This window comes from Salmo trutta, chromosome 5 (assembly GCF_901001165.1).
Source record: "Salmo trutta chromosome 5, fSalTru1.1, whole genome shotgun sequence".
In the NCBI taxonomy this organism is placed as follows: Eukaryota; Metazoa; Chordata; class Actinopteri; order Salmoniformes; family Salmonidae; genus Salmo; species Salmo trutta.
Window position 1 is genome coordinate 14,361,715 of NC_042961.1, and position 23,439 is coordinate 14,385,153.

The 23,439-nt window shown below is 41.5% G+C and overlaps 2 protein-coding genes across 2 annotated transcripts; both read left to right on the forward strand.

The window, feature by feature from the left end:
* Nucleotides 1–363: 363 nt before the first annotated feature.
* On the forward strand, nt 364–3,040 carry LOC115193706 (homeobox protein HMX3). Its single transcript, XM_029752635.1, has 2 exons — nt 364–1,074; nt 1,467–3,040. The coding sequence occupies exons 1-2, from the start codon at nt 786–788 to the stop codon at nt 2,075–2,077; spliced, it is 900 nt and encodes a 299-aa protein (XP_029608495.1). The 5' UTR covers nt 364–785; the 3' UTR covers nt 2,078–3,040.
* Nucleotides 3,041–8,858: 5,818 nt separating this feature from the next.
* Nucleotides 8,859–11,582, forward strand: LOC115193707 (homeobox protein HMX2-like). Its single transcript, XM_029752636.1, has 2 exons — nt 8,859–9,419; nt 10,485–11,582. The coding sequence occupies exons 1-2, from the start codon at nt 9,149–9,151 to the stop codon at nt 11,030–11,032; spliced, it is 819 nt and encodes a 272-aa protein (XP_029608496.1). The 5' UTR covers nt 8,859–9,148; the 3' UTR covers nt 11,033–11,582.
* The last annotated feature ends 11,857 nt before the right edge of the window (nt 11,583–23,439 follow it).

Here is a 23,439-nt window from a genome sequence, read left to right on the forward strand (position 1 = left end):
CCGGAATCTAGGTTATATTATCAATAACTATAAATCAGACCACAAACAAAAAATCCTCTAATTCACCATAATGTTTTCATCTCCCCAAACCCGTGCATCAAAATATGATATAGGCCTACTCTGCTGGTATTGGCTATAGGCTGTGTTCGCCTATTGTACTTTCATCGATGTTTTTGCCAAACATTTGTGCTAACAACTCTGTCCTCATTTGCTACCTAATTTGACTCTATAAGACCAATAACACAAGGGCGTAACAGCCTACAACCAAAGCGCAAAGTGAGGGTGGACTTCGTTGTTATCGTGTAGCCTACACCCCCACTCTCTCTCTACCTCGCTCTCTCTCTCTCTCTCTGCCCGTCTCTCTCCCCCTCGTTCTACTTCCCATCTCTTCCTTAATCCCATTTGCCATTGTACGTGCCCAATCGCCGTATACTTTCCGCATTTAACTTGGATGACATTTTTATTTCATCATTAGCATCCGGCGCCAGACTGACGCGGTGGACACAGTTGCATTTTGACAAAGGAACGCACAAGACTTGGATGCAATACTGATATTATTTTGTCCTCTCTGAAGACAATTTGCTTTTCTGATCTGTATTTATTTTTTACGTTCTCGATCATCCGCGTAATCAAGAAGATATTCCGCATTTAAAACATCGCACAGAAGGACAGTTAGTCCTACCAGTTTATAATATCTCTCTTTCTAAGTGAGACTTTGTTAATTCCAGTCTTTTAACACTTACATTTGTGGTCTACGGCATTCGGACCACAACCTCCAAGCAGCAATGCCCGAGACGGCGCAAGAGACGTGCACTCCGGTGAAAGACTCTCCCTTCTTCATTAAGAACTTACTTAACTGTGATAGTAAACCATCCAAACCGAAGCCCATCTTCGCCTCGGCAAAGGCGGCGTTTGAAGGGGGCTTTTCCCTATCCCAGGTCGGGGACTTTAACTTTCCTCGCTTTGAGATACCCACACAGAGGTTTGCTTTACCGGCGCACTATCTGGAGCGAGCCTCAGCATGGTGGTATCCCTACACGCTCAGCGCAGCCAGTCATCTACACAGAACGGAAGGTAAGCCCATGCACTTCTGATTGTCTTCTCTTTCTTTACCTTTTACATGATTAAACAGAACGTATAATGTGTGCGTAATTTGTATAGCGGAAATTGCTATGGATTTTATGGGCTGAGCTTTCATCTGTCAAAGGACATTCAAACAAGGATAATCATTCTTGAACTACATCCATATCCTAATTTTCGGGGGTCTTGTATTTTATGTCACTAATGATAAGCATTTCATTCAGTTAGGCCATTGTTTGTCATCATTGTAAGTTTCTCGTCGAGGGTATGTTCAACTCAAAGGTATAATAGCCAACTGTTATTTGCTCAAGCATATCTAGTAACAACGAGGCATTGAACATGCAGTCACGTTTATAACCCATATATATTTCCTGTCGTTATTTTAGTTGCGGAGAAGGCAAGAGCAAGAGACTCTTCTCCAACCTCAGGCACGGACCGCGACTCGCCAGACCTGGTGCTCAAATCCGATCCAGACGGCAAAGAAGACGAGGACAACAAAAGTGGTGATGAAATAGTTCTAGACGAGAGTGATTCTGAGGACACAAAGAAAGACAGTGGGGTAGACGACAGGAAGAAAAACGAGGACAGTGACGAAAAGAAAGCGTGTCGAAAAAAGAAAACACGCACCGTGTTCTCCCGGAGTCAGGTGTTTCAGCTCGAGTCCACCTTTGACATGAAACGCTACTTGAGCAGTACCGAGAGGGCCGGATTGGCTGCGTCATTGCACCTGACAGAGACACAGGTAAAGATTTGGTTCCAGAACAGAAGAAATAAATGGAAGAGGCAGCTTGCCGCTGAACTAGAGGCTGCCAATCTGAGCCACGCCGCTGCACAGAGGATAGTGCGAGTGCCCATCCTCTACCACGAGAACTCTGCCTCAGAGACTGGCAGTGCCACCGGCAACGTTCCTGTGAGCCAGTCGCTCCTCACCTTCCCCCACCACCTCTATTACTCTCACCCAATCGTCACCTCTGTGCCACTACTCAGACCTGTTTGAAAAACAAGACGTTGTTATCTATATTCCTAACTCGTAGGCCTACAGAACATTACACAATACAAACTAAAACAATATTTTTCTAAGGAAAAAAAATACAAATAAAAAATAGGCCTATAATTTCTGTTAAAGAGGATATATTGTGCATTTTTATATTAGGGTGAAGTTTACATTTTGTCTGGCATAATTTCACGCCAATAGCATATTGTTCTTATTAAAAATTAATATTACGGAGTTAACACTGCCCCAAAATACATTTCAGGAAGTCTGCCCCCCCCCCTTCAAATTATTGTAATGTATTATGATAGCATTCTAGCGCATGGGGTCGTAGCATTTGACCCCAACTGATGTTTTCATTGTGTTTTCTCTTTTCTCAGCCATTTAGGAATATCGAATATCGAACGGGCTCAACACTCTTTACTCAAAGCGCTTTAAAAGGGGACAATCAAGATACGCTGTTTTATGTACAATATAATTGTAGCTTATAGGCTTATTGTTTTGATGTACTGATTCTAATTTCTGCTTCCTCGACAATGTCCTTATAGCACAATTAAGAATTGAATGTCATTACTTTTTGTGTTTTTGAAACAATAACATGGTGTACAAATGTATATGGATATATTTAATCGAGTCAATGAAATGAGCTACCTGTTGAAGCTATTCCTTTGTACAGAAAAAAAAACTTTTTGATATTGTATTGCTGATTTCTGTTGTGAAATAAATGGAGATGATTCCATTCTTAAATATGTCGAATCAGTGCGTATTCAATAATCTAATTGGGTGTAATTGGGTGTAGCATACAGTCTATGCCTAGGGCATCAGTTCTGAAATGTTATATTTTTGCCACTTTGTCTCCCAAACAAATTAGTCTATTGTCGACTTTCAAAACGTCTTCATGAACAGGATTGATTGTTGAATAATGTAAATAAATAGCATAACTCAACAAATAAACAAACCTTTATTATAGACCCAATATAATTGTTGTGAATTTCAAAAATGAACATGATGTCGTGTGTGAGATGAAATCAGTATACTCCTGGCATGTACAAAGAAGAGGGTATTCGGCGTCTATTCCCTTTACAGGGGCTCGACTGGGCCTATCTAATTACAAGTGCTACTGGTCTCGAGCAGACCACGTGTCCTACACTCTTCGGAGACACACTGCCCAACGCACTACCATAGCAGTTGTTGACTGAATTAGATTATTTCAGTTGAGATGCTAGGTATTATTGAAACAATTATCCTTGGAACAAACACGGTGGAGGTGGTGAGTAGGCCTATACCATGTAGCATAAGGACAATACCGAAAGTTGGAATGAATCAACATTATGCATGATGCATTGTGCATATATATTGGCGCAGATTCACAAACTAGCTAAACCCACACACTAACACTTTTTTATTTGCTATGATTATTACTTAATAGTGCAGATTGTATTTGTCATCCATATTGACTGCAGAACTAAATACAGGTAGGCCTACCCGAAAACCACGCGCTTATTTTGGGAGTCCCATCAATGATTACGTGAGTAAAGAACATAAGCAGGTGCGTAATCAACCTGCTGTTACGTACTTTAAAAGTAGTTTTACATAAAAATGGCTCGGTCAATTAGATGCGTAATTGCCACCATCTTGACGAAATTATGGTACAATGTAGTCTATTCAAAAGAGAAAAATGAATTGCCTAATTCTAGGCTATTCAAAAATGTGCGTGTGTGCGTGCGTATGTACGGCGCGTGCATGTGTGCATGCGTAGCTCCTTATAGGTTCATGTTTAACATTTAATTTAAAAACCTATACGTTTAATTTTGCAACAATAATCATATTACTTGTGGATGCAGCCTTTATGACCGTATTCGGTAATGGTGCACTAGACGGGTGTAGGCTAATTATCCCACCAAATATGCCCTTCATCTCTCACCTACTGGTTGTATTGTTTATTTTGCCTATGTAGTTTTTCATGGATCAGCAATAGATAGAGAATTAGGGTTTGCTCAATTCGGTTTCATTTTCAAAGCGTTTAGTTTGGTCTCATACATGGCTATGCCAGGTCGCAGTTGTAAACGAGAACTTGTTCTCAACTGGCCTACCTGGTTAAATAAAGGTGAAATAAAAAAGAACAAATATTCACACACCAATGCCAATGTCTCCGTAGTGCTCATGCCTACAATTCACCTGTGGAATGTTTCTGACGTGGAGCTACTGCTCGAAATGCTCGAATTGATATGCTACATTTTTGTTCAGTAGAAAACCTTTGGTATCTTGTGAAAAAGTTTTGTAAAGTATTTCGATCACCATGGGGCCACATAAAGGTTTTAGGAAGTTCAAAAGTTTTGATAGCCTATAGGCTATGCGCGATAACGCTTGACGCAGACTCCCTCCTCAAACCTTCACATTTTGTGTCCACGATATTTTGTGGACTGACGTTTTCCTTTTAATCCATAAGGAAATGTACTTCGTTAAATCGTGTTTCACCTGTTTAATGTCAGTCACTCATTCCCATATTTATTTTGGACGAGATAAAGTGGCTGAAATGACACACAACATTAGCCTATGAAGTTGCGAAATAGTTCACAAATGTATTATCTAATGTTAGGTGGAATAATATCAATATCAAAATGCAACGAGTTAACTATATGTAATTACTGTTGAAGATAACTTTATCATTTTATTCAGCATTCCCTCCATCTGAGTAGAAACCACTCAACTCTTTGCCTCAAAGGTCGTGTTCTGCTTTTGTCTCTAATGCAGTTATCGAAAACAAATCAGCAGCTACTCTATGATGACCGCACCACTATACAAAGTGCGCATTCAAATATCGTCTGATAATCACTAATGTATTGACGTATTAGATCATGCAAACTCATCACGGACCCATTACAGAGAATTAATAGATTGATATGGTGTTCTTCCCCGCGCTGATATTGATCTGCAAACGTCTGTAAAATATTGTTACAAATAAGGGCATTGTTCACGGGCAGTTTTGGTTGCGCTTATGACCTTGATTTGCGCGCATGATTTGAAAAAAATTGGCACTCGATAATGTCCATTTGTAGGACATCTTTATGCAAAGGAGAAGGGGCGAGAGCAAAAATCGGATAAAGTACATTTGCAGGAACGGGCCAATGGACATAACCGCGGGCGGCTCAATATAGTACATTAGAATAGAAAGTTGAGTGCTGATTTTAAGCCGGGCCCATCAAATGTTATAGTGTCAGTTAGGCCTACATTTTGATCAAGTGACAACAGTTTAAGTATTTTCAGCCCTTTCCTGAAACCCTGGGCATCTGTTCACGCATGTGATTCATGCGAATATCTCTGGAGATATTTTGGTGCAATTACTTTACTTCATATAGGCCTAGGCAAACGTTAATTGAGCTTAACATATATTCGATATTTACAATTGTATGCAGGCTTGTGGTAATGTATAAACAATACATCGATTACATAAATATATTTTTTATAATTTCAAATATATACACATTTCCTATGCAAATGTGTTCATATGTTCTAACATAGGCTACGCCTATAGGTGAGAAGCGGATGCTTCAAATCCATCAACTAAACTCCGAGATGTATGAGGAGATGTCTTGTGTAGTCCTTGCTGTCAAGTTTGGATGAATGCTCTGCCAAATTGGCCACATTTGATCATCTTACTAAAACATCAGCTTAGACATATATGGGATTGTAATGGGACTCCCTACAAACCCCAACCCTTTCCCCTAACCTGCTATGTTAATTATCCTAACCTGCTGCGTACGTTCTGCTATCCTGCTACGTAAAAGTCGTAGCTGTATCGAAGTGGCGTGTTTTTAGGGAATCTAATGTTGCTATGGCCTATAGAAACCCCCAGAACCACGTCAATGCAACACATTCTTGACACTTACTTATTTTTTAGGAAACGGAAATCTTCTTTACAATAGTATCCCATTTGCTTTCGTGATTGAATGCAAGCATCAGATTTTCATCAAAGTTCTATTAAGTGAAACATAGGTTGCGGGGAACCGTCTGATTGGAACAGTTTAAATTTTAATTGTGTTTTTAATTTGACATATAGTTGCTGTGAAGAATGACACCGAAACGCCAAGGGGCGGTCGATTTTCTTAATTTCTCCCCGAGGAATTGATGAGTCTATCAGGGCAGTAAATTGGAAAGCCATTAAAACTCAATGGTTAGGTTGTTAATTGGAACTTGATGGATAGGAGCCCTTGGATAGGCTATACTGATCCAATCTTCTTGACTTTCTGTTTTCCAATAAATTACCCAATTCATTTCCAGCCTCAGATTACATAAATTGTACACCTCCAGGGCTCGCGCTCTGCTTTGCTCTTACGACCACCCCCTCCCACACACACCCTCTCTCTCGCTCTCTCTGCGATTTGAAAAAAGGAGCAGGGCTCAGATCCTTGAATGAAAATCGAAACATAATCAACGTTTATACTTACAAAATTTATTGATATCATTTTCTCTGGTAATTTCCTTATTTTAGAGTTGGACACGTCATATATCATAATACACACGTGTAGGGGTCTTTGTTTAATATTTATCGAAGCTTGATTCTTAGATCAAAGCTGCTCATAACTTCATCTGTCTTTCTAAGACCTTTTTCTCATAGTAAAAATCTTGTTCTGTTATTGCAGTAGGGCTGCCATACAACACCTATCATTGTGATAGAGCACGAATTTAGACCGCGCCATGCTGTTTCTGAACATGTTTTCTGCAAATCAGAGGGGTAATTTCAGGATCTTCAGACACGTTACTATTTGGCATATATTGTATAGGCTTAAAATGAATGATAACGCCATTTAGGCCTAATTTCTTTTGATATAGGCCTATCGGCCACCGTGAAAATATATCTTCAGATATGTTTCAACATCTGGAGTTTAATTGGTATTCAAGTGTCGGATTAATTATGTCATCATTTCTTGATAATGATATAAGGGTATAAATAAAGCTTAAACAGACATGGCTGCTTTTGACAAAGGTCTTTGTTTGAAAATAGCACGTATAAATCGTCCCATTGAACTGTCATGGGAGATTTCACGCATTTATGTGTAGTCACCCTAAATCCAGTGCATCTGTGACTGCCCTCATTCATATATTACCCCCAGTAAATGTAGCCTATATCTTGGTGGTCACATGCATTCGTAAGATCGTTTAACTGCTGTTGGGCTAAATTCGTGTTGACAATCACAAGAGGGGTTTTCACCATCATCACCATCACCATGGTCATCGTTACTCCTTCCTCCTATCAGAGGATTAACCAAAACCACAATACAGAACAATATTGAAGAGAATACAGGGAGAAAGGCCGGGGTCGTCATCCCATCCCTAGGCGCAGCAGCACGAGGGTTCGGGCGCTGACATTCTGATTAAAGCTGACCATTTGTTATGTGTCTAGGGTCCCTTAGAAAGAAGTAACGAGGGATAATGTGCTAGAACCGCGAACTCAAACCCCGCAGCTGCCCCACCAGACACTGTCAGAGAGAGAGAGAGAGAGAGAGAGAGGGAGATGGGGAGCGGGGGCGCGCCCCCACCCTCCAATCAATTAGTCAATCAATTAGCAGGCCTCCACTCCACGCGAGGCAGATTAGTTGCAGTAGGTCTAATGATCAAATTAATTCTTAATCGCAGATAATGGCCGTGGAATGACTTTATTATTTTCAGGATAAAATAGTTAGGGTTCCATATTAGTTCCAGGAACAACACCCAGGAATGTATGTTGGATTATCTGACCAATTTACCATCCACAAGGCTAATAGAATACATGCCATTTCTTCCACGAGGTCATTGTGTAGTAGGCCCCTACTTGGGTCTACAGTTGACTGTACAGATAACATGGTTTGTATTCCCCCCTGAGGGTGTGTCAATGGTATGCTATTATACCATTTGAGCTAAGTGTGTTAGGGATAAAGGTTTGTTATTTGAGAGAATATCGCAAATCAGGTATTTAACACTATATAAAATGAAAAGGTTTAAATTGTTGAGTATTATATTAGATAGACTTAGGGAGAGTCGTGACCAAATCAATTTGCATGCCGATGTAAAACATATAGAATATATTATCTCCATTCACTTCAAAAGGTATTGCAGGGAATTAACAAGGGTCTACTATAGTGTCATCATTTGTTATTATGTTGTCTTGCAATATATGTGAAAATATGAATTTGTAAAATTACATCAACAAAATATGCAATACTTGTGGTTGAAAAAAAAGGAATATAAAAATCACTGATGTTCCTCATTGAAAGACTAATGGCGACAAACATGGTTGCACCATTTTCCCATTTTCCCATTTCTCCAGTCTATTGTCCACTTAAAATGTAGTCAGCCCCAAATATTAGGTAAGCCTATGTCAAGTTGTCAACATATCACACAAAAACAAAACAAACAAAGCACAACAATACACAATATAAGACTCGTGAATTAGAAACCTTACCTACACAAAATCCATTGCCTAAAATGTTGTCAATTTTCAATCAAAACGTCCAATTGAATTGATATAGCCTAATAAGAGAAATGTTGCACCAGTTTCTAAACAAAAGGCGATTAATATTATGCTTATGCCAAAACGTATTATGTTGTATATGTAGCCTTTTGAAGTAAATTAATAGCCTAACATCTGTGATTTGCTTGTGCCATTATGCCTATTTGTCTACCTTGACGATCGGATTCAAAGAGGGACGTAGGCTATATGCTCGAATAAACGACAGCCTGTAGTTATTTGTCCTTAGCTCCTTTCATCCTATCTCAGAACCTTGACACGAGTTTGAAATTTCCGGGCTTAGTTTGAGCGTGTGATTGGCCCACGCAGAGCTTACCTACATGCAAATGAGGCAACGCCACAATACTGTCTTTAGTCCAGAGCGCGTGGATGTAGACCAGGAATACATTCATGTTCCCTGAGCTCCAAGAAAAAACAACCCAAGCCCCTCAACTTCTAAAAACGGTTATCTAAAAAATACTATTTCCAAACTATTTTACGCAAGAGTTGTGAGTATTCACAGACCAACAATACGAGAAAAATAATACAAAAACTAAGATATAGCCTAATCTTACTGTTATGAATCGAGAATGAGTACCACAGAAGACAGCGGAAGCAAGTGCTCGTCGGCCCCAATTTCCAGTTTCACTATTCAGTCGATATTGGGCACGTCGTCGGAGAAGCCACGGTCGGGGGCGAAGGAGAGTTCCAAGGGACTGCAGCTTGCGAGGAAGCGCTCGCTGTCGGTGTCTTCAGAAGAGGAGTGCAGCGGTGGGGAGGACTCCGCTGACTGTTTCTGTTCGGATCGTGGTCACAGCGAGCCATGCAACCGACATCAACCACTCAATTTTTCATGTTTAGGTGAGTAGATCACTGAATGTAATTTGTGTTGTGCGTAAAATGTAGGCCTAATTATTTGTTGCTTTTAGATTTTGCTTGTATTTATTTCCCTCGCTGACATTTTGTATTCGAAAATATAGGCTTCCAAAGTAAAAAGGTGAAATAGGCTACATAATGTATACATCTATGTATGGTATCTAACGGGACATTATTAGTATTAGGCCTAGACCAATTATTATTATTATTATTATTATTATTATTATTATTATTATTTTATATGTATTATTAAGCTATTATTGTAGCCTAATAATAGGTCAACAATAGTGTAAAGTAGGCTAGGACTAATGATAAACGTATTTATGATAACCTTCGGCAGAAGTAACCTAGTACTTGTTGCAGTTTAAGCTTGTAAACTTAGGCTACTATAGAGTTATCTATGTTTGTTACTGCAGATAGTAGGTAGGCTATCACTTCACTTTGTTTAATGTGTCGTTTTACTGCTACATCCGCGAACAGGGGAAAGGTCAAATAATTAACAGGATGTTTCCCCCGTCATTCCAATCGAGTCTGCTAATTGATTAAACCTTTTTTTCACAATGACTGCATTTCGTCAATTGACCGTTAAATGTAACCTGATTTAATTAATATTGTGCACCAGGCATAGTCAAAATTAAATTGTTTATTTAAAAGGATACTTACAACCTTTCCACTGTCGATGAATGAGTCAAAGTTCACACTTAATGAACTCTTGTACCGAGTATCGAATAATGTTATTGTTTTAACAGGGATGTTCTCAACCTGGGTTTACCAACACAAAGCATTTGAAAAAATAAGTGTGAAACCTTTGAGACATATTCAACATTTTGAGATACAAAATTGACAAGCTGATCTAAAGGCAATATAGACTAAAGCATCCAGTATCTTTATGCGATGCTTTATCTTCAGGATAGGCCTACATCATTTGTCAATTTTGATAGGCTACAGATGATACCGAGGAGGACATTGGGAAATTAGTTTGTTGAAATATTTTGACACATTTTATTTTCTTTCGACACACATATATACTGGTCTTTTTCCTTAATGCAGGTTCAACAACGGGACTTATTTCAGTCCGTGACGGGATTGCACGGCGACCGCACTTGACACAGCCTCTGCTGCAGGATTACAAAGAGGAACAAGAGAGACCATGCAATCCAATGTCCCCTATTTCCGAGGAGAGACAGACAGACGGTGCGGACAAGCAGAGCAACTCGTCCAAGAAGAAGACTCGTACCGTCTTCTCGCGGAGTCAGGTGTACCAGCTCGAATCCACGTTTGATATGAAGAGGTATTTGAGCAGCTCCGAGCGAGCCTGTTTAGCATCCAGTCTACAGCTAACAGAGACTCAGGTGAAGACGTGGTTTCAGAACCGCAGGAACAAATGGAAGCGACAACTGTCGGCGGAACTGGAGGCCGCGAACATGGCACACGCCTCCGCACAGACACTGGTCGGAATGCCGCTTGTTTTTAGAGATAGCTCCCTGCTCCGGGTACCAGTTCCAAGATCTATCGCTTTTCCAACGCCACTATACTACCCTGGCAGCAGCCTACCAGGGTTACCATTGTACAATCTGTATAACAAGATTGAATATTGACTTAATGCCTGTGATGAGAGTCCACAAAAATAACACGTTAACACACTACAGTATAATTCGTATAAATGTCTGGCATAACTCATGTCTATTATATCACTTTATTTGTTGAAAATATATATTTCTTATTATGCAGCAACTGTATGTTTAACAGGAAGCAACAAACGTATCTAAATGTATAAAATACACCATGTGTATAATCATTATTTTGTACCTTGATTTTGCGTTCTCCCTCGTTTAACACGTTAAATTGGTGAATTTCGCCACTGCAATACAGATGCAATCAAGTGGACTATGTTTCCCAAACGAATTCTGGATGCATAAAAAACATTTTCAATTGAATGTGAATGTGAATGTGAATATGAAATATTGAGGTCCAAGACGTCCAACTACCTTCATCTGTTAAGCTACTAGAATAAATTGGGTTTATACATTTGGGGATAGGGAAGTGCAAACTCGTTGCTTCCATTTGGGGAAAATGTCATTGTTTTTATTGTAATCATAGGCCTACCAAGTAAACCACTCATTCAATAAATTTTCTATATCAATGAAACGTGGGTTTGGATTTATTGTACATTTCCTGATTTAGGTTTTGTGGCATTCAATCCAGTCTTTGAAAATCAGGGATGGAAAAATGTAGTTCATAATTGTACAATGGTTAAACTAGATTAAGAGAAAATATATATAAATATTCACACTGCAGCTCAAAGATTATTAAGTAAAAACTATTTGTTCTGTTTTCTGTAAAACTTTCTGCCTTGGTCGTTTCAATCAACATGACATCCAGCTGCAGTTGGCCAAACTCTCTTCTAAACATACGACTATGCAACTAACTAGGCCTCTAAAGGTGAACAGCGATACTAAAACATTTTACTAGCTTGTGGCATAAGCTTCCAGTAGACCAGAATTCATACATTAAAAACTTTAAAACATCTAGGTTGCCTGGTAGCCTAAAAACAATGTAGGGTCGCTGTTTTTCCATATTCAACTTATATTTGTCAAATTTGAACAATGTTATACTGTACTTTAAGCCTCATAGGTCTGTTGTAACAAGTGCTCATTGGCCTACTACTACTAATACTAACACCATGGGTTATTAACAACAGTGTTATGAACACTTTATTACAAAAATGGGACTACAGTTTCAAAATGATCTATGTATACAAGTGGTTTCAGGTGTAGCCTGCCACTGTAGCATTGCTGCAGATGGGTTTATGTGCTGCTTCTCCTCAAACATGGGCACATAATGATAAGATGGTGTCAAACACGTTGGTTGTATTTATGTTGCCTGTCTAAGATATACATACTCTTTATTTTCATCTGTCATCACAGTTCTTTGGAAAATTAGCCAATGTGAAACGTGTCATTTGTACTTATGAGATGGTCAACTCAGTGGCCTGCTAAACATGGGAGAGAGGGAGAAAGATGCACACCATCAGCAGCCAATCAGAGCCATAGTGGATATTCCAGCCTGGTCTCATAAACTAGACGTAACATAGTAAATGTAAATCCAGGACCCTCAAATTAGTATGATATGTTATGTTTGGTTTGGTTACGTAAGAAAGATTGTTACTCTAGGCAAAACATGAACATAGGGTGGTTGGTCAGTGTATAACATGAATGTCTAGCAACCCAAAGGTTGTGAGTTTGAATCTCATCACGGACAACTTTAGCATTTTAGCTCATTAGCAACTTTTCAACTACTTACTACTTTTTTTCTACTTTGCAACTACTTAGCATGTTAGATAACTCTTCCCCTAACCCTTACCTCAACCCTTTTAGCTAACCCTTCCCCTATCCGTAAACGTACCCCTTTTTGTTAACCCTTCCCCTAAGCCTATCCCTTTAACCTAACTCCTAAACATAACCCTAACCTTAACCCTAACCTGTTTATGTCCTGTTTATGTACAGAATAATTCTGTTTATTTACCGAATTAACCTTACCTTAACCCTAACCTGTTAATGTCCTGTTTATGTACAGAATAATTCTGTTTATGTACAGAATTATACGAAATGCTCTGAGACCAGGTTGTATATTCTGACACTTGAAGTGTGCAATACAGGAAGTTCTAGCCTTGTTGGATGAAACTTAATAAGTGGTGCTGTTGTTAAAGTTCAAGACTTACTGCGTTGTTGTGTGAAACTTTTTCTTTTTCAAGCGAGCCACCACTGTATCAGTTACAGTGAAAATAATTGTTAACAGATTAGATAATGCTTTCTGACCAAGAAACCGCTTTTGAGTGTTTAGACTAGAGGGTGAAAACATATATTTTTTAATGTAGCACATTGAAAATAACTCTGTATTTTTTATCTTCTTGGTACCTTTTGTATCTTTGCTTGCTCTTACAGTATTAGGCTACATTATTAGGCTACAGTACTTGCTTGCTTTTACGTTAATAGGCCCAATCAAACAAGGCACACACACACACCCTGTGGTTGATGGGGAGTGATAAAACAGTGTCATCAGCCAGCTTTTCTTGGATGTCATAGCTTACAGCGTACAAGGGATCTCTCTCTCCCCCTCCCTCTCTCTCTCTCTGCTAATGGCTACATTACCCAAGAGGCTCTGTTGCCCTGCAGATTATTCCTGACCCAATTTCTGCAACAGCCGCCCCGTGTTCTGGGCAAATGGATCGCGTTAGACAACAGAAGTGATTTATGGCTAACTCTGATGCTGGCGGAGAGTTGCAGCTGGATGAATTTGTGACAGATAGGAGAGGGAGAGAAAAGAGAGAAAGAGACAGAACGCTCATGAAAAGGAGCAATAGCGTTGGGTGAATGAAGCTGTTTATTAGTTTCACAGCGTACATAATGCCATCAGGTTTGACGGTAATACACCACTCTCCTGGATGGATGTTTGCGCACTGCTGACTTGTGGGAAATCTGCATGACCTGTCACCTGGGGTTGTTTGATTTACAGGAGAGAGAGATAGAAAAGGTTGGAGAGACTGAGCGGTGTGAGAGAGAGAGAGAGAGAGAGAGAGAGAGAGAGAAAGAGAGTTAAAGAGAGTGAGAGCGGCTTGTGTTATGTATCACGCAAATGGCAGGTATGAATTACACATTTTAATAGTGGGGCAATGAAAATGATTTGAAGTGGTTTAAATGGCAAAGAGACAGCGGCTGGCATTGCGGTGAAGATTTGTTGAGATGATGTGTTGTGCCTTAGGATTCATCAAACCTGCCTGGTAAAGTGAAAAGCAAGTGCAATTCACTTTGTGGTATAATTTATGGCAAGAATAATGGTAATTGTAGAGCCTATATGAGGAGAGGGGGAAGAGGATGGGCTGAAGGATTCCCAAGATATTTATTTAATCCCTAGAGGAAACTATCTACAGGTTTCCCAATGTTTACATTTGACTCAGCTTTTCCCATGTGCCAGTCCTAAAATGTATACAAAACTATAAACAATTTGTTTAGGCATATGACTGCATTCTAGTGTAATTATGTTCAAGTTAGACTGTACGTTCTGAAATACAAACAAAACCAATACCTTGTTTGAGATGGTTGTAACAAAGTATCATGTCATCATTATAACTTTATGTTGGTTTTAATATAAGACATTTGTGCCACCTCAAACATCAAAACTGACATTTGTTGCTGTTTACATTCCTAATGAAATACAAGTAGCCTTTTGGGGGCCCTAAGCTCCCGAGTGGCGCAGCAATCTAAGGCACTGCATCTCCGTGCTAGAGGCTTCACTACAGACCCTGGTTCGATTCTAGGCTGTATCACAACCAGCCGTGATTGGGAGTCCCATAGGGTGGCGCACAATTGGCTCAGCGTAGTCCGGGTTAGGGTTTGGCTGGGGTAGAACATCATTGTAAATAAGAATTTGTTCTTAACTGACTTTCCTAGTAAAATAAAGGTGAAATAGAAAATCAAAAGTGAGATTTGGTTGGGGGACCCCCACCCCGCCGTCAAAACATTTGAGTGGCCCCCCTCTTGACGGCAGAATGGACATTTTTACGTTTAACAGTTTATTTTCTACAGTTCAACACATTTTGCCATGGGGCATAGAGAAAATGTTGCAGTTTTAAAGCAAGTTTTCTACAATTCTACAGAAAATGTTTAAATTCTATAACTAATTTCATGCAAGTCGGTGTAAGGGAGACCGCCTTAGTGGTGGTGTCATGCCCTGATTGTAGAGATCCTTATTATTCTCTATGTTTGGTTAGGTCAGGGTGTGACTCGGGTGGGGAAGTCTATGTTTTTTGTTTCTTTGTTTTTGGGCCGAGTGTGGTTCCCAATCAAAGGCAGCTGTCTATCGTTGTCTCTGATTGGGAATCATACTTAGGCAGCCTGTTTTCCACCTGTGTTTCTGGGAGGTTGTTTTCGGTTTAGAATCTGTGCCTGACAGAACTGTGCGCTTTTGTTTTTTCGCCTTTTGTTATTTTGTTAGAGTGTGTTGTGAAATAAAGAATCATGAACACTTACCACGCTGCGCCTTGGTCCACATCTCCATCTAACGACGAGCGTTACAGAACCTCCCACCTAAAACGGACCAAGCAGCGTGGCCAGGATAATTGGACATGGGAGGAGATGCTGGACGGCAAAGGGCCCTGGACGCAGATTGGGGAGTATCGCCGTCCAAGGGAGGAGACAGAGGCAGCAAAGGAGGAACGGCGACGCTACAAGGAATTAGCACGGCAACAACGGAAGCCCGAGAGGCAGCTCCAAAAAAATGTTTTGGGGGGGCACACGGGGAGATTGGTGGAGTCAGGGTTGAGACCTGAGCCAACTCCCCGTGCTTACCGTGGTGAGCGTGTGACCAGTCAGGCACCGTGTTATGCGGTGATGCGCACTGTATCTCCAGTGCCCATTCATAGCCCGGTGCGCTCTGTGCCTGCGCCCCGCATTTGCCATGCTAGAGTGGGCATTCAGCCAGGACGGATTGTGCCGGCTCAGTGCTCCTGGTCTCCAGTACGCCTCCTCGGTCCAGGATATCCTGCGCCAGCTCTACGCACTGTGTCACCAGTGCGCCTTCACAGCCCAGTTCGTCCTGTGCCAGCGCCCCGCACTTGCCGGGCTAAAGTGAGCATCCAGCCAGGACGGGTTGTGCCAGCCCTACGCTCCAGACCTCCAGTGCGCCTCCACGGCCCAGTATATCCTGTGCCAGCTCTGCGCACCCGTTCTCCAGTGCGTCTCTCCAGCCTGGTATGCCCTGTGCCTGCTCCACGCACCCGGGCTCCAGTGCGTCTCCCCAGTCTGGTGAGACCTGTTCCGGCTCCACATACGAATCCTCCAGTGATGATCCATGGTCCGAAGCCTCCAGTGAGGATCCATGGCACGGAGCCTGTAGTGATGATCCATGGCACGAAGCCTCCAGTAATAATCCATGGCCCGGAGCATCCAGTGATAATCCATGGCACGAAGCCTCCAGTGATGATCCATGGCCCTGAGTCTGTAGTGATGATCCATGGCACGAAGCCTCCAGTAATAATCCATGGCCTGGAGCCTCCAGTGATAATCCATGGCACGAAGCCTCCAGTGATGCCGGTCCGGAGCCTGCAGCGACGGTCCCCGGTCCGGAGCCTGCAGCGACGGTCCCCGGTCCGGAGCCTGCAGCGACGGTCCCCGGTCCGGAGCCTGCAGCGACGGTCCCCGGTCCGGAGCCTGCAGCGACGGTCCGCAGTCCGGAGCCTGCAGCGACGATCCCCAGTCCGGAGCCTGCAGCGACGGTCCCCAGTCCGGAGCCTGCAGCGACGGTCCCCAGTCCGGAGCCTGCAGCGACGGTCCCCAGTCCGGAGCCTCCAGCGACGGTCCCCAGTCCAGAGTCACCAGCGACGGTCGGCAGTTCGGAGCCTCCAGCGGGGGTTCCCAGACCAGAGCCTCCGGCGAAGATCTACGGTCCGGTTCCTCCGGCAACGATCCAGGGTCCGGAGCCTCCGGCAACGATCCACGGTCCGGTTCCACGAAAGTGGGGGGAGCCCCAAGCGGAGGGGGATCTGCGTCCCGTACTGGAGCCTCCACCAAGAGGAGATGCCCACCCGGACCCTCCCCTATAGGTTCAGGTTTGCGGGGGGGGGGGGGGTACTGTCACGCCCTGACCGTAGAGATCCTTATTATTCTCTATGTTTGGTTAGGTCAAGGTGTGCCTCGGGTGGGGAAGTCTATGTTTTTTGTTTCTTTGTTTTTGGGCCGAGTGTGATTCCCAATCAGAGGCAGCTGTCTGTCGTTGTCTCTGATTGGGAATCATACTTAGGCAGCCTGTTTTCCACCTGTGTTTGTGGGAGGTTGTTTTCGGTTTAGCATCTGTGCCTGACAGAACTGTGCGCTTTCATGTTTTCGCCTTTTGTTATTTTGTTTGAGTGTGTTGGGAAATAAAGAATCATGAACACTTACCACGCTATGCCTTGGTCCACTTCTCCATCTAACGACGAACGTTACAGGTGGAGGTTTCAGTGAGGAGGCAACAATGCAGAGGCTTTTATTTGTGGAGATAATAGCCGGAGACTGTACAATATTTACAAACAAAAATAATAAACAGGACAATGAACATGAGAACAAACTGAACAAAATCAAATAGAGCGCTCAAAAGAAAAACATGTCTACAAATCAAAGACAGGTGTTTAAATAGGCATACCCATCATGCATCTGACCAATGACAAAAGGACACTTCACACCATGATCAATTAACATTGAAAAGGCAATAATTACAATATACACATGTTCAGATCATAAACATACATACACTAAGTGAACAAAACATTAAGAACACTTCCCTAATATTGAGTTTCACCCCCCTTTTTTTTGCCCTCAGAACAGCCTCAATTTGTCGGAGCATGGACTCTACAAGGTGTCGAAAGTGTTCCACAGAGATGCCGGCCCATTTTGAATCCAATGCTTCCCACAGTTGTGTCACTCTCTGAATGGCACACATGCGCAATCCATGTCTCAATTGTCTCAAGGCTTAAAAATCCTTCTTTAACCTGTCTTCTCCCCTTCATCTACACTGATTGAAGTGGATTTAACAAGTGATATCCATAAGGGCTCATAGCTTTCACCTGGATTCATGGAAAGAGCAGGTGTGTCTAATGTTTTGTGCACTCAGTGTACAGTGCCAATAGTGTGCAAAGCTGTCATCAAGGCAAAAGGTGGCTACTTTGAAGAATTTAAAATCTAAAATATATTTTGATTTGTTTAACACTTTGTTGGTTACTACATGATTCCATATGTGTTATTTCATAGTTTTGATGTCTTCACTATTATTCTACAATGTAGAAAATACTAAAAATAAAGAAAACCCTTGAATGAGTAGGTGTGTCCAAACTTTTGTCTGGTGCTGTATATTACGTCCAGTACCCTGCCCTGAACATTAGCCACTGTTACTAGCGGCTACCACCCGGTTAACCCTGCACATGAGAGACTGCTGCCCTATGTACCGAGCCATTGAACACTGGTCACTTTAATCATGTTTACATACTGTTTTGTTTTACCCACTTTATATGTTTTATATTGTTTTGTCTTGTTAGGTATTACTGCACGGTTGAAGCTAGGAACTAGAGGTCTTCACGGATCCAAATGTACCTGAATACCCGAGTTCCGGATCCAGAATTCTAAATAATGTCACGGGTCTGGGTCGGTTGCGGTGTCTCATCTCTCCCTCCCTCCCTCCCTCCCTCCTCTCCTTTGACACGTTACCGTGTCACTCGCTCACATTCACAGTAGCCTACACACATAGCACGGCCTCTGCTAAAGCGTCACCTCTCTCTACCTTCTCTCCCTCGCGCTTTATCAGCTCCGGCTAATAAAGTAGCTTAAAAATGGACTTTTCTGCTGCTTCCTCACTCAGATCGGATCATACCGGGTCTGGAGCTGACCAGGTCTATATGGAACGGGTCTAGTTGTCCTCAGGTCCGTTTTATATATTTATTTATTTATTTATGCATATCAGGTCCGGATGGGAAAACCCCAAGTCCATTTCGGGAACGGGTCCAACTTTTTGGTCCCATGAATGCCTCTACTACGAACATAAGCATTTCGATACACCCATGATAACATCTGCAAAATATGTGTACCCGACCAATAAAACAGGATTGGATTTGATTCTGCACACTGAAATAACGGTTGTCACGTTCCTCGTATTCTCCCTCATCGGAAGATATGTCGAAATCACTCGATGACCAATACGCAGCGGGTTGACTGTTCCACATTATATTTATTATAGATGGAAACGACAAAACAAAATAAACACGCAAAGGAGAAAGGTGACAGTTTCACAGGTGAAACAAAACACAGTGCAAAATACAATTATCCACAAACACACAGACAAACACACCCTACTAATATAGGACTCCCAATCAAAGGCAACTCAACACACCTGTCTTCAATTGAGAGTCCAGCACCCAACCTACACATAGAAAACCTAACCTAGAACCTAAACCAACACTCACAACCCCATTATACCATAACCAAACATAACTCTGCCACATCCTGACCAAATATAATACAAAAATACCTAAGTATATGGTCAGGACGTGACAACGGTGGTCAACATGTTTAACACATAAGTAGAACATTGGATAAACAAATACTTTAGCTTACCCGTAACACTCAATAAACTATGCGCTGGAATGCACCCACTGTTTGACCGTCAAACCACCAACCAGGAAGTAAGATGTACCCCTCTTCAATCACGGAGGATAAACAAGGTAAACATTTGCATATGTTTGGATTTGCCTTAACTTTTTTTACTTAAACATATACCCTGTGTAACAAAACCTCTCGATCATAAAATGCATGAACATAAAGAGTTATATTGACAGGAGACACACAACAAAAGGTTTCGGCACCTGAGAATTGCAGACGCTCCAGACTCAAACTCTTGTTCACAGGTGATCAACAATCAAGACAAACATGTGCAGTTTTATAGCTAATTTCCTCAAATTCTTCACATTTTGCCATGTTAATATGATAGCTGAGTGAGAGTGACGAACAAAATCAAATGCGGGGCCCCCTATAGGTCAGGGCCCCTGGGCATGTGCCCTTCGTGCCTGGTCGGTAATTCAGCCATGAATACTACAAGTTTACATAGCTGCCTAGACTAACTTACCAATCCATTTTTTTTTTGCTGAAAATTGATAATTGAGGGACTTTCAGTGACTGATATAGGAAAATTGCTGATGCACAACCAAATTTAGAAATTGCACCTTGTGTATTCTACTTTTCTAACTCAACCGTACATTGAGACCCTGACTGAGTTCCTAAAAAAGATAAATATATACAGTACCAGTCAAAGGTTTGGACACACCTACTCATTCAAGGGTTTTTCTTTATTTTACTATGTTCTACATTGTAGAATAATATCGAAGACATCAACACTGAAATAACACATGGAATCATGTAGTAACCAAAAAAATGTTAAAGTAGCAACCCTTTACCTTGATGAGAGCTTTCCACACTCTTGGCATTCTCTCAACCAGCTTCATGAGGTAGTCACCTGTAATGCATTTCAATTAACAGGTGTGGTTTCTTAAAAATTAATTTGTGGATTTTTTTCCCTTAATGCTTTTGATACAAACAGTTGTGTTGTGACAAGGTAGGGGTGGTATACAGAATATAGCCCTATTTGGTAAAAGACCAAGTCCATATTATGGCAAGAACAGCTCAAATAAGCAAATGAACTTTTAACAAGGCTCACCTGTTAATTGAAACGCATTACAGGTGACTACCTCATGAAGCTGGTTGAGAGAATACCAATTCCATAAATATATATGGGTCATGGGCCCCCAGGGAGCCCTATGTGACCACTTATGTCACTTATGCCCAGGGCCGGCCATGTGAAATACCATGCATCCTTTCCATTCTGCAACCAATATGATTTCAACCATAAACAATAATATTCAGGAATTCAGTCCTCATTTGCTTTCATAACCCATTCAGTCCCATATTAGCCAGCATTTGATTTACAGAGGGGACGCGTGTGCCTTTATATAGTATTGGAGGGAAAGTTTATAAAACATAGCACCTTGACGAGATACAGGGCCATGAGGCTGCCTCCAGACAAGAGTTTTAAAAGCGATCGCAATGCATTAAGCCAGACAACTCTCAAGACCTGTTTTGCTCCTTAAATGAATTTGAAGAAGGCATAACAAGGTTTTTGAGGCAGGCCTGTCATCCGCTGCCCTTTACCAGCTCCCTGTATTTATGGCCTAATTGTTAAAAAGGAGAGCTTGAGCCAGAAGTGATTTTTCACGATTCTGTTTTATATCAACTGGAAATGTAGGGGCTGGAGGGAAATTGTGTTTGCCCCTCTCCCATCTCCAAATAAAAGAAAAATCTGCCATTTTGCCCATGCTTAGATGCACAATACACATGAGGGAATTTATTTTATAAAATAGGCCTGTTATTTAACAAGAGGTTTACATGGTAAAGGTGTAGTATTTCTTTGTCAAGCAACGTTGATCATAAATTGGCTATTATTTCCTGAAATGTCTCAGGTAAATTAAAGGATTATTGTTAAAATCTGTTAAAATACAGCGCTTTGTCAAGATGCAGGGCCATCAGTCATTCAGACATTCAGCATTCTATAATGGCCATTGTGCACAATAATGTCCTATTCTCCATTTTCCATTTGTATGTCTAAAAGGGGAATTATCTATAAGGCTTCATGACATTCACTCAGAGTGATCCATAAGAGCCCACAGCCCTGCAACAGTTGTTTCAGATCCTTCTCCTCCTTTCCCCCCTCCCTCTCCAGGACCCCCTCTCCCAGAGAGGAGTAGGGAAGATAAAGCATGTCATTATTCTATTAAAGACCTACAATTTTTGTAATGGGACTTGCAGCAGTCGGCAGAAGTGCAGGCAGCTTCTTCAATATCCTGGACATTATTTGCTCGTTTAGTTAAATGATGTTTCTAATTCCCTCATAATTACTTGTAATGAGGCTGCCTCTCTCATTTTGATGCGGCTTCATCTTAATACAGAATGGCATCCTTTTTAGGGATAATTACCTCTCATAAGGCCAGGGAGCGAGGCTCGGGTTTGTTGTGCGCTGCACACACGGCAAATTGGCTTGTTTCCTGCCATCTTGTCTTCCCGCAAATTGGTAAATTAAGTTTCTCGGCTGGGGCATTATAACTGTTAAGTTTGCTTTCCCGGCTCCCTTAAATGATCGACTAGGCTGACAGGGAGATGTCTGTTGTTGTTTTTTCATGCTTGTTTTTTTTCTAAACGTTACTTCATACCTTGATGCTGTGAGATTTTCTACCAGTGGAAAGGGTCAACATTTTATGACTTAAAGGACATGTACAGCATGTTTACATTTACATTTTAGTCATTTAGCAGACACTCTTATCCAGAGCGACTACATAATTTTTTTTTTTTTGTACTGGCCCCCCTGTGGGAATCAAACCCACAACCCTGGTGTTGCACACACCATGCGCTACCAACTGAGCCACAGGGAACCTAGGGGTGAAAAGCAGCCCGATCACTGGGAATAGATGTCTATTTTGGACATATGAAAAGGTCCTGAGAATATCGATATATGCCTTCCTTACCACTCACAAAAAAAACAGCTTTGTAAAAAAACACAACGTATATTTGATTTTGAAATCAAATGTAACAAACAATGATATCGGTATGATATTTCTCTCAGACTTTATCCATAATTCTTTTGCTTTATCTATATTCGGCTATGAAAATAATATGGAGATTAATTTACACGTTATTCCTGTATAGTTTTACAATCACATCTGTCCAATGCCTTATCTGAATAACACGCTGAGGGAAAATATAAACAAGCAGGTATTGGTCCACTCCAGCAGGCCTCTTGTTGTTCATTTCTAACCGGTGAACGATACTCCAACCACAGCTGTGGCCAGTGCTGCTGAGGGGTTTCGTTTCTAAGTGCTGAAGTGTCGCAGACAGTTTGGCTCTACACAATCCTGCTACACGCCGATTAAAAAGGGGGAAAGAGTGCTCCCGCGGGCGGTCATGTACAGTTGCCCAAACCACAAAAAGGGTCTAACGTTTACACCCTGCTGATGACATGACCTTCAGATGAGGTCCTGGCACTGTCTGACACAGTAACTGTCTGTCTGGAGAAATACAGACAGGAAGATATCATATATTTCATATCGGAGAACACCTCTCCGTCCTGTCCTGTTTAGTTAGTGGATACTCCCATTACTGGGAAATATATGACACAATATATGTTTCACATGTATGTGGTGGGCTTTGATAGGGTCTGGCTAGCTTTTGTCATAATCCCTGAATTGTCTAAATCATTTATTGACCATAGCAAGGTATAGCAAAGCCAAACTATTTTATTCTCCTTTTTTCCTCCCGAAGGATCAAATACATCATTTAAATATTTTCCCATTGAAGAGAAAGACTTTCCTAATTTCAGGGTTATTGTTAGAGAGTTTTTAAACCCTCAAGTGCTCCTTGTTTTTGCTTGGCTGTTATCT